Below are 13,838 nucleotides of genomic sequence, written 5' to 3'. Positions count from 1 at the left end.
TTCTAAAGTAAGGAATCTATGGCAAGAGGTCTCTATCAGAATAACAAGTTACTTACCTTTGGTAACACATTATCTGATAGAGACAGGATCTAGCGGCAGATTCCTTAATGACCCTCCCTGCGCGTCTTCTTTGGTCTCAATGATTTAGTTATGAAAATTCACATACTGAATTAAGAATTCAGTGATGATTTGATACAAAGGTGTCTTTTTAGCATACTGTTTCAATAGGCAGTTTCTATATGTGGCTCCACGTTTTGAGTGTGGGAAATAGTCACAGAAGAAGCTGACGCCAGCGAGGGGGTTAAATGGACTCCGTTAACGTCCCACCGCGTGGATGATGTTGATACGGAAAAATATCTGGATCCAATTTCGCACCTGGGGGAGGATTCTAAAGGAAGGAATCTGTGGCTAGATTCCGTCTCTATCAGATAATGCATTACTGAAGGTAAGTAACTTGGTCTTCATTTCACGCACGTGTATTGGTCTCCGCTCTGAGAATCCTTGATAGTAGAGTTGTCAAATCGGTGTTTCGAGTCCTCACCTTTCAAAATCACTTTATTAAGTGACTATTGGCCCCATGTAGTAAGCCTAATTTGCAAATAGAGATAAGTACGCCAGCAAATTAATCAGGCAAGTCGAGCCAGAGCTGAGCTAAGGGTCTGGTTTGTTTTTAAGTCAGTGCACCTGACGAGCCATGAAAACATTTGGCATGTAAATCGTGCAACAAGCATAATGTAAAAATATTATACTGTCTCTTAAAAAATTCAAAAAATCTTATTTCTTTAACATAAGAAAGCATTTCATCTTAGAATATCATATTATATCACTGCATAGACAGGCATTTCTTAAAAGTGATAGAACATGAATTTAGAAACATTAATGTCTCGCCTACGCCTTCTAACAACAATGTCATTAATTAACTAAGAAGCAAGTCAGTCATGTAAACCCCAAGTGTGAACTCGATCCTTATTTTAGATGGAGCAACATTCTAGTCTATCAAACATAAGAGGTGCTTGTACAGCGCGCATTCTGTATTTGAAAGTGCTCTCATATAGGATAATAAAAAAAGAAGACTGTGAAATAAAATCTTTGCCTAGGATAACACAATTTGTGCAAGCAGAGAAGTCGGTATTGATGCTAGGTTATCTTGTTTCACATTTTGAGATTCACCCACCAGATGTATATCTGTTTCTCCTGTTTCACATCAAAGGGTACTGTTCAGCCTTTTATTCTTAGCACGCACCAGAAAAACCAGCACAGACATAACAGACCCGACAACCACGCCAATAGCGCATTTGTGACACCCTTTTATTAAAGCTACGCCCCTGACTGTAGACATCAGTGAAAAGAAGCTTCAATACCACTGAATGGCCGTAAATTGACTATACTGTGCAATTGACTGTTTTATTTTTTAACTCCTTACTAAGACTGGCAATGAACTAGTGCTTCTGCAGAAGGCGGTGTCAAGCAGCAAAGGAGAGGGCCAAATACTGCTGCCTTTCACAAGTAGCCGGACTGGCCCCAGTGAGTGTGTTGTTGGTTTGCAATGCTAGCGCCTCTCTATGTTAATAAGGGATGTGCTGCAAGTGAGGCAGATCACAGACAAAACTCAATTTATTTGCTTTTCTAGGTGAGCATTTATTCACTTCTGCAAGCTAGCATGAGTGCCAATCCAAGACCCGAATTTGCTGGTCTAACTCAAATGCTGGATATGAGAGATAAGTGGCGCAGCTGCTTTGCCCCGTCTTTGTACAATCTCCCTGATCCTCCGCCTCATTTTCAATATAATAACTGCTCTGCTACGCTCATTTTGGCTCCCGACCCCCCCCCACCTCCTGGTCCCTCCCTACTTCCTCAAGTGCTCCAATTGACCCACTCCCTCCCTTAAAAGCCTGCCTACTTAACTGTAGATCACTTCCCCGCCTCTCTGAGGACATCTGGCATTCCCTGACAACCCATGCCTGGGACATAATGTTTCTTACTGAAACATGGGTCGGAGACTCCTCCAACCCCGATCTCAATCTGGCTCTACTTCCAGAATATCGCTTCATAGGAGTGAACAAGCTTGGGGGTGGGATTGCTGTGATAGGCTAGGCTGGGAGATATCCTCTAGAAAAATCCCCAATATTAACCCCTTGGAAGCTATGTACTTCTGCATCTCCTCCACCTCCAATCTTGTGCTGGCTGGAATTCTCCTAACTCCTCACCGCAACACCTCGTGGATTTCTATGACATAGTGGCTGATCTTTCACTAAAACATGCGCACTTCACTGTTCTCGGCGACTTTAACTTTCACATTGATGACAGCTGCTGCTCCAAAGCCGGCCAGCTCTTAGAAACTCTGAATGGCCTTAATCTAATTCAAAGGGTGAAGGGTCCCACTCACCAGGCAGGACACATCTTAGATTTACTGTTCACGAATAACACTAACCTTCTCACCGCCACTCCTCTTCGGCTCACTTGGTCGGACCATTTTTTGATTCCTTTTAGCTTAAATTCCTTCCCCCACACAACTCAGCTATCCCCTTCCCGGGAGCATAGCAGAAAATAGTGCAAAGTTACTTGCAACACCTTGGCCCCTGCCGCAGGTAAGTGGGGATTTGGATCTTGATGTTTCCATCTTCAATGACTGGCTCTCCTCTGCACTTGATAAGGTTGCCCCTATTCAACCCTTAGTCTCCTCCAGACCAAAACCATCCGCCCCTTGGTTCACTCCGACGCTACGTGCCGCAAAAAGTCAGTGAAAAAAACTGGAGCGAAGCTGGAGACTCACTTACAATACTGAGGCCTTAGCCACCTACAGAGCCGCTATCAAGAACTTTCACAGACTAAAGCGCGATGAAATGAAACATTACCATGTTAAGAAGATAAACTCTGCCAGCAACTCTTCCAAATCCCTCTTTAAAATTGTCAAAGGTTTCACTCACTAAGCCTGCCGCCCTGTCTAGTAGTATTCCCCCTACTCAGGAACTCTGCGATGGCCTATCAGACTTTTTCTATAATACATTTCTAGACATTTATTCCACTTTTGGCCCAACCCATATTCACCCGGAACAAACCACGGGGGTAACTTATCACCACTCATTAACCTCCTTCGCCCCCATCCCCTCCGAGTTTGATCTTCAAAAATGGCTCACCTGTAAATCAGGCTCTCCTAAGGATCTCTGCCTGGCTTCTCTTTTTAGCTGGTGGATAGGTTATTACACATCTGGAAACAGGCATCTTCCCAGATAAATGGCAGCATGCAACACTTCTGTGGAGACTTGGGTGATCTAAAAAATCTGCAACCTATCTCTCTATTACCCGCTCCATGAAAAATGTTGGAAAAATTGGTTCAACGTCAATTGACCAGCTTTATTGAGCAGAATGGGGCTCTGCATGATACTCAATCAGGCTTTCGATCAGGATTCAGTACGGAGACTGCTCTCCTTGAGGTGGCATAGTCGATAACGTGGTCTTTGGATTCAGGAGCACCAGCACTGCTGGTGCTCCTGCCGGTGCTTGAGAGAACTGTGCCAGAGCCAACACTATGGTGGCCATCAGAAATGGGTGCTCCACCATCCCCGGCCACATCTATTCGCAACTTAGGAGTGAAATGGGAGGCGGATCTCGCCTTCTCAGCTCAAATACAACAGGTCTCTGCGACCTGCTGTAGCATATTAAAAAATCTCTGGAAAGTCTTACATTTCCTACCGGAAGATTGCCGCAAAACAGTAGTACATGCCATAGTAACATCTAGGCTATACTATGCCAATGCTCTGTACTTCCCTAAATATGCAACCCACCGCCTTCAGATGATGCGGCTGCGATACTGGTTTGCCGTATACCATTTCAACACCATGTCTCTCCGCATTTACATAAACTCCACTGGCCTCCAGTGGAGAAAAGAATCATATTTAAGGCTTTGACAATGGCCTATCGGGCTCTGAATGGAAACTGCCCGAGCTATCTCAAGGAAAGACTGTGCCCCTACAAGCAAAATCGGGTGTTGCGGGGGAGGAGCCAAGATGGCGATGGGAACGGACGTGTAGTCTCTCGGCTCCCCGATCCTTTGTTCCTCGAGACGACATCCTGACCTTTCTCCTGCCACGGAGTGCCAGCGAGGGGATGGGGAAAGAGAGCTGCGTTGAATGGTGCTCTCCCGAGGTCCCTGCCTGCCTGAGAACCGGCTATATTGCCGAGTGATCTGCGGCGTCCGTCTCTACCCTGTAACCGAGACCCAGGCTGGGATACGGACATGGCGGCTGACGGAACTACGAGGGGTTATGGATCCGAAGTGCCTCTGGCGCTCTGACTGACGCTACTATCTACTACTGTCCGCGCCTGCCCTTCACTTGTTCACTGTGTGCCTGCCGACCGGGAGTTTTCGCGGGTGCGTCCGCTACCGGGACCTACAAGTGAGGTACGCTGCGCCACCCCCATGATGGCGGACACATGAATACCACAAGTCCCTCACAAGCCTGCTCCCGCTCCGTTGTTACCATCGTGGGGCTTCTATTGCGGGTCATCCATTGCTAGCGTGTCCGCCCTGGCATAGCGACTTGAGTCCTTGTTGTTTTGGTGGTACTTGTGCCTATGCGCCCCTGTGTTTCCCCCGGTGGAGCAGCTGCGATGGCTGATCCGACTGCGCTGAATGCTAACGTTGTCTCAGATAAGAACTGGACTGTGCTGCGGCACCCTGGGCGCTGTCCTGCCTTGGGGGCCGCGCCTGTGGCCGCGGGCGAAAATGGAACCCCCGGCCGCTCTAACCTATGGCTCTATTCTCGACGCAATTCACGGTCTGAGTGAAGAAATGCGTGTGGGCTTTCTGTCGCTGTGCGAGAAACTTGAGGCTGCTACGCCCGGGGCGGATTACACACCACCGGTTTGCTTTTCTCACTGTGACGCATTGTCTATCCTGACTCCGGACCGGGCTACATTGTTGCCGCAAGAGTGTTCTACACTTCAGCTTTCTGGCAGTGTTGGCGGACGAGACTTGGTGCCCATTAACTCCATCAGCGCTACACTGTTTCCGCCTCTATCGGAGCTCATGGTTTTTGCCGAGACTTTGCTGCCTCTGGGAGTGGCGCCACACACGCATCAACTACTTGGTCTGAGTGCCCATGCTCATTTGGCTCCGCTTCTGACTCTCATTATTTTACAGTTTTGGGAAAATCTGTTGGCGCTACTCCGTGGGGTACATGGATCTGGTCGAGGATGGACCCGTCCATTTTGTTTCGGAACGACTTCTCTCTGCCGAGAGCGGCCATCTTGTCCCTTTGTTCTGCCAGTGGGGATTGCCCTACGTGGATTTTGGCCGGGGGGACGAGTGCGGACTGGCCAGGGTTAGCAGATTCCTCCTGAAGAATTGTACATTCCTGGCTGGCGTAGTCTCGGTTTGAAACGCTTCTTCAATGTGTACTAGTGTGACTCTCCTTGCTCTGTATGATGTTCACAGTTTATTGTTTTTCGCTGGTACACATGAGGGGATGTGACGAATTGACTTGAATGGCGGGTGGGGTTTCGGGATGGGCCACCCTTTAATTGCGTGCTGATATGGAACTTGTGATCTCTCCCTATTTTTACTCCGTACTGCATATTCTCTATTCTTTTTGCGACATAAGGGATGGGAGTTTTTGTATGGTTGGGGTGGCCGAGAGACTTAGTGTTCGGTTGGCTCCTCCTCCCCTCATTTTTTCTTCATTGGGAGGTATAGATTAGATTTCTCTATACTTCCTCCCTATATCTCAGGAGTTATATTTATTCTTTCTTTTTCTCCTTTATTAGGGATTCCTCCCTCTTTCTTCTTTCCTTTGTCTATATTTCGGGTTCTTTAGCGGGCGACAGACACACTGCCGGGGGGGTGGGGGTGGGGGCGGGGTAGGCCGTAGCCTCCGCATTAGTGTAGGGTGGGGGGAGGGTTTTAGTTTTCTACATTGGTTTCTATGGGCCTTATTTTTCTCTATCTCTCTGCGCTTTTCTTACCTTATTTCTGTTCTGGGTCCGAGATAGGGATTAGTAGGGAGTGGGCTGCGCTGTACATGGCGTGTAATAGTTAAATGGTGATCTTGTTGTTTTACTCTGAACCGCCATACTGCCTTGGTAGTAGCTTTCACGGTTGGTTTCATGTGATGCTCTTGCCTGCTCATGTTGTGAGGTAATTGTACGGACTCAGTTCTCCTTGGATTCTATTCTTCACTGTTTTATATTTACGTCCGAAAAAATTTAAAAATTAACCTTCAATGCTCCTGTTTCTCGGCGACACAAATTTATTCAGTGTACTGTTAATTGATCGCTGCTCATCAACCTGATGCCGCTGAGAAATTATATTGCTTGCACTTGTGCTCAAAAGTATCGTGGCCGGCCTGATGGTTGTGGGCCCGTATTTGTTCTATTCACATGCACAATAAAGGTTTACAAAAATTTTTTTTAAAAAAAAAAAATCGGGTGTTGCGCTCGAATTCTCACAATTTGCTACATACCCCATGTTTTGAGAAATCCCGTCGAGGTGGGAGAGCATTCACGGTCAGAACGGCCGCTTTGTGGAATGCCCTACCAGTTTCCTTACGAAACGCCAAGCCAGAATTTTGCTTTAAAAAGACCCTGAAGACGTGGCTTTTCAGGGCAGCTGCAAAGATGGATCGATAAGCTTACAACTCCTTTTGACGCATTCTCACCTGATGTTTCTAGCGCCGGGACACCACTGTTGGGGTAGCTTAATAAATCCCAGTATTATTATTATTATTATTATTATTATTATTATTATTATTATTAGCTCAGTTGCCCCCCTCATCATTTCCCCCCTGAATACCATATGGAACACCTTTTTACAGTCTGGAATCTTCCCCTCTGCCTGGAAACAGGCCATGCTGATACCTAGCCTGAAAAAACCTGATGCTGACCCCTCGGTTTTTAAAAACTATCGCTCAATCTCCCTCCTACCTAAACCGGCCAACATTCTCGAAAAACAGTCCAGGAGCAAGTTGCCACCTATCTGGAAGCTGGCCGCCTTTTACACGATTCTCAATCCGGGTTCAGATCCGGCTACAGCACGGAGACTGCACTGCTGGAGGTGTCGGAAAATATCCGTGAATGCGTGGACACAGGCGATGTGTCGATGTTAGTGTTCCTTGTTCTGCATACTGTCCATCAACTGTTGTTTTTGCATTTGTCACCCCGAGTGGGATGGGTATGCTCAAACGTGAGTCCCATGCTCTCCACACCACTGGAGTCAAGATATCATGGCTGATGACGGCTGATAGCCAGAAATCGGTCCAAGGACTCTTGATTCTGGTCCAGGAAAGACATGGCTTGGCAGTTCGGGCTGGACTGTTTCCATGAGGCACAGGGTCAAGGCTGATTTGCATATGGCTATGTCCGAACTGGGGTAGTGTGGAGTGCAAAAAAACGATGGATTTAGGCCCAGATCCCTGTACTGGGGTGAATGTATGACATTGTTCTGCATTCTGTCCATCAATTGTTGTTTTTGCCCTTGACTTGTCTGCGGCATTTGATACGTTCTCTCATGACATTTTGATTGAGAGACTACTCGGCCTCAGGATCCAGGGCACCCCTTTATCCTGGATCAGATCATTTTTAAATAACTGCACTCAACAGGTCCTCCCTCAGCCTTTTGTTTCCTGGGAGGAACCTCTGAACTGCGGCGTCCCTCGGGGCTCCGCACTTAGCCCTCTACTCTTTAATGTTTACCTATCCACCCTGGCCACGGTAGTAGAATCTTGTGGCGTCAGAGTGATCTCCTACGCTGACAACACCCAATTAGTGTTCTCATTCAGGGACCACTCCGAAGCTACATTTTCCAATTTTAGACATTGCCTGCTCAACATCTCTTCCTGGATGGCCCTTAACACCCTCAAGCTTAATTCAGATAAAACTGAGGTGCTATTCTTCAATCAAACTAGCCCTCTCCCTCCTCCCCTCTGGTGGCCATCAGAAATGAACCCCCCTCCGGAACCTGTGTCTTCAGCCAGGAACCTAGGTTTCAGGTTCAATAACGAACTTTCATGTAAAAATCAAATTGACCAAGTTTCTGCAGCCTGCTTCGGTAAACTCCACATGATCTGAAAAATGTTCCCCTTTCTCCCACGGGACTCTCGCAGGACCGTTGTTCACGCACTAATCACCTCACATCTGGACTACACAAACAGTCTGTACGCAGGGGCTCCTGCGTACCTGATCAGACGTTTACAGATGGTCCAGAATGCTGCGACTAGGTTGATATATAATATTCCTTATCGCCACTCAATCTCCCCATACCTGAAAAAGCTTCACTGGCTTCCAGTGGCCCAACACATCCAATTCAAATCAATGGTTTTTGTTTTGAGATCACTACAGAGTACGGGTCCGGCGTACTTGAGAGCTTGACTTAAACATGCAGTCTAGCCACACTCTTAGATCAAACCACATGCGCCTCCTCATCACCCCCCTCTTTCGCCGTGCTAGAATGGGCGCCAGAGCTTTTGCGGTGTTCTCTGCCAAAACCTGGAACAACTTGCCTCTGCCACAACGACTGACCAATTCTGAACCCATCTTCTGTCGTGACCTTAAGACTTGGCTCTTCTTGAGTGCTTAAACAACTGAGTATACTCCCATCCTTCGCCTGTCCTAGCGCCGGGACACCCCCGTCGAGGGTAGCTGCGTGCTCTATAAGCTCCTAAATAATAATGATAATAATAATTTCAAAGCAAACTAGCATTTCCTTTGTGAATTGCGCCAAAGGAGTCTCTAAGAGTATTATAATACATGGGAGCCTAAAATCTCTGTACAAAAGCTTGTTTAAAATGTCCTTATTACAGACGAGTGTGACGTCTCTATACACCTGTAATAACTAAATGATGTAGCTGCTTCACTGCAATACATATGACAACATGTTTATTGTTCTCTCAGTTTGTTTCCACATATCCTGAGGTATAGCATTTTTAATCTGACTCACAGTAATCTGGAAGAGCAAGATACCTAGAATGTAAGCAGCTTGAGGGAAGGGTGATGGTGTGATAATGTTTTGTAAGGAACAAAATACCAACTGCCATATGGAAAAGGATCTTTTAAGTCGCCTTGCAGTTCTATGACCTTTTAAAGGAACTGGGCCCTCAGTTTCGTTCCTCTGTATGGTCATGGAACTCGTCGACGACTTGGAATATCTTTATAAAGTATGCCGGGTGTGAAACTTTGATTGGCCTATACATAATTCTACTCCCACTTAATGTGCCATGGCTCAAGAAGAAATGAACTGTCTCTGTAAGGCCATTATATGGGCCTTCCTTAGGTGAGGCTCTATTAATTTAAGCAGCACCTGTAGCTGTGGTCAGAAACATGTCACCGTACAAGCAGTAGTTGTTTTTCCTTGCACAGTTTGGGATGGGATTCCTTTTCACAATATTGCTATTAAGAGCAGTGCTGGCTTCTTTCTTCCTCCCCAATCGCTGTTTTACTTTCATGGGTTTGACGGTGATAGTGGCAATTTCTTCTTCACTGGGCTGCTGTAATTCTGCATCTAGTGCCCTGACCAGAAGGTGTCACTGTAAGAGGAGTAGTTCCCTTTCCTTGCAAAGTAGTTGTTGCTTTACCAGCAGTAAGGGAAGCAGGCTGTAGCCATCATTATTGCAGCAGGTGCAGTGCCAGGGGCTTGAGGGACACATTACATCCAAGTAAACCATTTCTGTGCTTGCATTAGCGCTTTTGACATCTTTACTATGCCACTTTTAAAAAAGGGCAGTAACTTGCTCTTCCAACTGGAACAACACCTCTATCTCTGACAGCAGGTATCGCTGTAAAATAAGTACCATGCTCTCCTTCCCCAAGAGCTGATTGTTGATCAGCCTCCCTTACCTGACCAGCAGATGTCACTGTGAGAGCAATACTTTGATTTTCCCAGGCCAGGCCTGGACTGGCTGTGCCAAGCGCCAGGCATTTTCCCAGTGGGCTGGAAGGGTGGGGGTGGTTTCACTGCTGTGGGAGCCAGTTTTATTATAGGGGATGGGCAGGCCATTTTACCCGCCTGCAGCACTTCCACAATTTGAAAATAAACAACGGAAAAACAATGGTTTGATTTTGCATTTAGGTGATTCCGTCCTCCTGCACTGTCGCCACAAACAGTGCTGACCTTCAGTGCTTTCGTGTAGTGGGTGTGAGGGGTCTGCTGTTGCTTTGCTCAGAACGTCCAGTACATACAGGATGAGCCTCTTCAAGGTTCAAAACAGTGTATTTCTTTATAATGTGATATTTGCAAAGCATTTCAGTTTGGTGTATTAGGTTGCATTGCTTTGGGTGGCAATTGTTTAGTAATGAGCTATGAAACACTCATTCCTCCACCATCATTGTAATGGTGACAATGCTATTGGTGAACCAGAAGTAGAGCTGTCTTTTGTCCCGTCTGCGGCGTGGAGTGCTGCTGTGGATGGAGTAGCATTATGGTCTTTTGCTTTTGTGCAGAGCACACCCTAGGCTGTTGTGTCACAGGGTACTCTTGTGTGATGATGAGGATGGGGATGCACTGTGGAAGGGGCACTGCCTAGAATAACACACTGTGGTTGGATGGACGCTGGAATATGATGCGCGTTTTCTGTGCAATTCAACCACTACTTGGTTGTCTTGTTCTCCCTCGCGTTTTAGATCAGGGCCTGGTGCTTTTTGTTTTTTGAGGCTTTGAACCAGTGCAGTGGGTTAAATATATCCAGGCTATACATTTATTTTAGGGATTGATGGTAATAGTGTTTGTGGAGGGTGAATTTGTATGTAGAAGCTAAAATCAAAACCATATCACCCACGCTAGGTCAGTGCTTTGAGACGATTTGCTCAATGTAGCTAAAAGTCTTTATTCAGGGGTGGAGCTTAGGCGCAGACCAAGATGGACACACTCTAGTGGGGCTCTGCACTCAGACCCACAGGGATCAGGGAATACACTTCATTGCCTGTTCATGTCGGGTCCCCACCATGAATTACATTTACTGGCTGCCCATATATGATTGGTACCGGTGTGCGGGTCAACAGTGAGGTAGAGAGGAGTTTGTCAGCTGCCCACACAGAGAGCAGAAGATGGATGACGTGCTTAGAGATGACCGGTCCTGACGGCCTCTGTGCTGAAAAAAGATCACCACCCTATGATGTTGGCCTGCAAAAGTGATGAAGGGGTGTCAGGGGAGGCCTTTTGCTTTTTGAAGATACAGCGGTTCTTACCTTTCGCCCCACAGCATGCTTCTATTACACGATTCAAAGCCTTGAGAGGCTGAGCGGCCAGAAAGATGGCAAAAAGTACCATCTTCCGACACTGATTGGGGCACAGTGATGTAAGCCCCTACTGACCCCAGAGATAAATTGTGAGGCCATCAGAGAAATGAGGAGCAGAGTTCAATGCATGGGGGAGGTGATGTTGGCCTAGAGACAGAAGACCTAAAATGACTGGCTGGCAGGTAAAAACTAAGCTGATGGTGACCTACCACACCCCAAAGGGAACTATTAATGGCGTCTTTGAAAAAGAGGTTGCGACCATAACTTGAGCTCACTCTGCACCATTCTAGGTTTTCACAGAGAAGAGATCCAATCCCCCCAACTTGAAGTTCCTCCTAGGTGGGAAAGTTAGAGCACTGTAGGCCCGGAGAGCTGTCCCGGCTGCAAAGGAGGTGAGAGAATAATTGGCACAAATCCACAGTGGGAGTCTTTCCTTTTGCATGATCACTTAATGGCAGTCTTGGCTTCTCTGGTTCACCAAGCTTCATCACATGCAACATTAAGGTTCTTATCTGACAAAGAATAAGTAGGCTCTAAGGCATGGGTTTATTGGAGCCTGGGAAACCACATACCGCCTCTACATTACTCACCCAAGCATCATGCCCAAAAGATAGTCACAGGCTTCTTTGATGTAACCCCATCTTCACGAGGGAAGACTACTACAGACTGCCCAAGCTATATGGTTATCAACTGCGGCTCTAACAAAAGCAGATCTGATGGCCAGCCTACAGGCCTTTAAGGCGGAGCTGCAAGAAGATCTTAAGGTTGACGTATACAGGGAACTGGCGACTCTGCAGTCTGATTTAGGGGAGAAGATAGCAGAGCGCTGTATAGGAGTAGACTTTGCAGGCACTGGGCTAGTGGAAGCAGAAATACAACTAGTAGTCCTACAGGCCCAAAGTTCTACTCTGATTGACAAATGTAAAACTCTACATGCAGAAAATGACGGAATGGCAAGAAAGATTAAGGACTTGGTAAAAGTCTTTATTCACTGGCATCCATTCTTGAATTAATTCATCCATTCACTCCTTACCATCCAACTATTCATTCATTGAGCCATGCAGCGCTGTCTCTAATTTCATCCATCCTTTCAATGATTGGACAAAGTTGTATATTGCAAAATGTGTTGTAAAACACACAATATTTACATCTTTTCCCCCCACTCTACGTAAGACTATGTTATTTTTATAAGTATTCCCAGCCACTCGCATCCATCTCCGACCCACTCTACCAGAAGAACAATTTCTGGTCTTAAGAAGTTAATATACATCTTTGGGGCATGGTATCCATTACCCACTTGCCCACACCTAACTAACTCTTCTGTTTGGTTGGCTGGTCTATTTTCCATTTTCAAGGTGGTCAGCAGTACCTTTAAACACGTACTGAGCATCCCTGCTCCAGGTCCACACGTGGACGAAAGCATCAATGTCCATTTCAGGGAGTCCCCGCCAGCCGATCCTAATGGGGAGAGGGTCGCCGAAGCGTGTCCGGTTGCTCCTGTTCTCGTACATCCAGTACCAGCTCTTCTTGAAGAAGTAGGTGTTGAAGAGATAGAGAACTTCTCCCTGAGAACTAGTTTCTCTTCGCACCCAGTCAAACACGGTGTTGAACGTCCCTTCACAAGAGCCTATAAAAGGAGAAAATTATGTCAGAGACACACTGAACTCTACAACCACTCAATGGATCTTGGGAGTCACTGCACTGCCTCAATCAAGGGTCGTCTACTCCTTCTGGACCACTGGGGTCCTTGTCCACCTGTCCTAGTTGTCATTATCTTAACAGGCAACTTTTCACTTCAATGTAACACTTTGAATGTGACAGTTCTCAGAATTAAAACTCGAAACGCTTCTCTATTTATTCAATGAAGCAATAAAAAAGAATTTGAAGAAAAAAGAGCGATAGGAAAAAAGACCACTCTTTACAGCTAAAGGACTGATGACAGGTGGGAAGGCCAATGCAGGAAAGAAATGGAGAGAGAAAGGGACGTGAAGGAGGTTAACTCCTTAAGGAATTGTAACAGAAAATAAACAAAGCATTAAGGAAAAAAAGAAAAAGAGTAAAACAAATTGGCAAAAAACATATAAAGATACAAAGGAAAAAAAACACAGTAAATGGAAAACAAAAAAATCCAATATGCCTCGCTTTTGTGAAATCCATTTTTCTTTTGGAGTGGAGGGGAGTAGAATTAAATGGAGTTGTATTGAGTGGTATGAAAAGTTTCCTGAGTTCCCACTGAATTGTCCTGTAGCACTTCAAAGGCTCCTGCTATATATCATCCAATATGTTACCATTTATCGTCCTACTATCTATGAAAACACCTGATGCCTTTGATCCTATGCAGTAACGTGTCAGTATGTGCAACGCTTCTGTGTTTACAAATAAATGTGTTCTAGACCAGAAAGGGCTAGTGGATGAGGGAGAAACATATGTATTACCGGTTGGGGATCAAATAGATGGAGCCAGGTGGAGGCAGCAACGGGTGGTCTCGAACTGAAAATAAAATGAAAATTGTAACTCGCTGAATGAATCACTTTGTATATTATGGCAGTATATTACTACCTAAACGGGAGGAGGAGGACCACTTTCCATGACTGAACTAGGCTGGTATAGAG

At 46.1% G+C, this 13,838-nt stretch overlaps 1 protein-coding gene across 1 annotated transcript in view; it reads right to left on the bottom strand.

Moving 5' to 3' along the window:
- LOC147702547 (matrix metalloproteinase-21-like) overlaps positions 1-13,838 on the bottom strand; it is a 183,383-nt gene that overhangs the window by 72,877 nt on the left and 96,668 nt on the right. Inside the window, exon 6 of the mRNA XM_086931212.1 lies at positions 12,596-12,853. Coding sequence (XP_086787338.1) covers positions 12,596-12,853 — 258 coding nt within the window. The remainder of the gene's footprint in view (positions 1-12,595; positions 12,854-13,838) is intronic.

This window comes from Lissotriton vulgaris, chromosome 7, assembly GCF_964263255.1.
Source record: "Lissotriton vulgaris chromosome 7, aLisVul1.2, whole genome shotgun sequence".
In the NCBI taxonomy this organism is placed as follows: domain Eukaryota; kingdom Metazoa; phylum Chordata; class Amphibia; order Caudata; family Salamandridae; genus Lissotriton; species Lissotriton vulgaris.
Note: the sequence above shows the minus strand (reverse complement) of the source record. Positions and strands in the feature narration are given on the sequence as shown.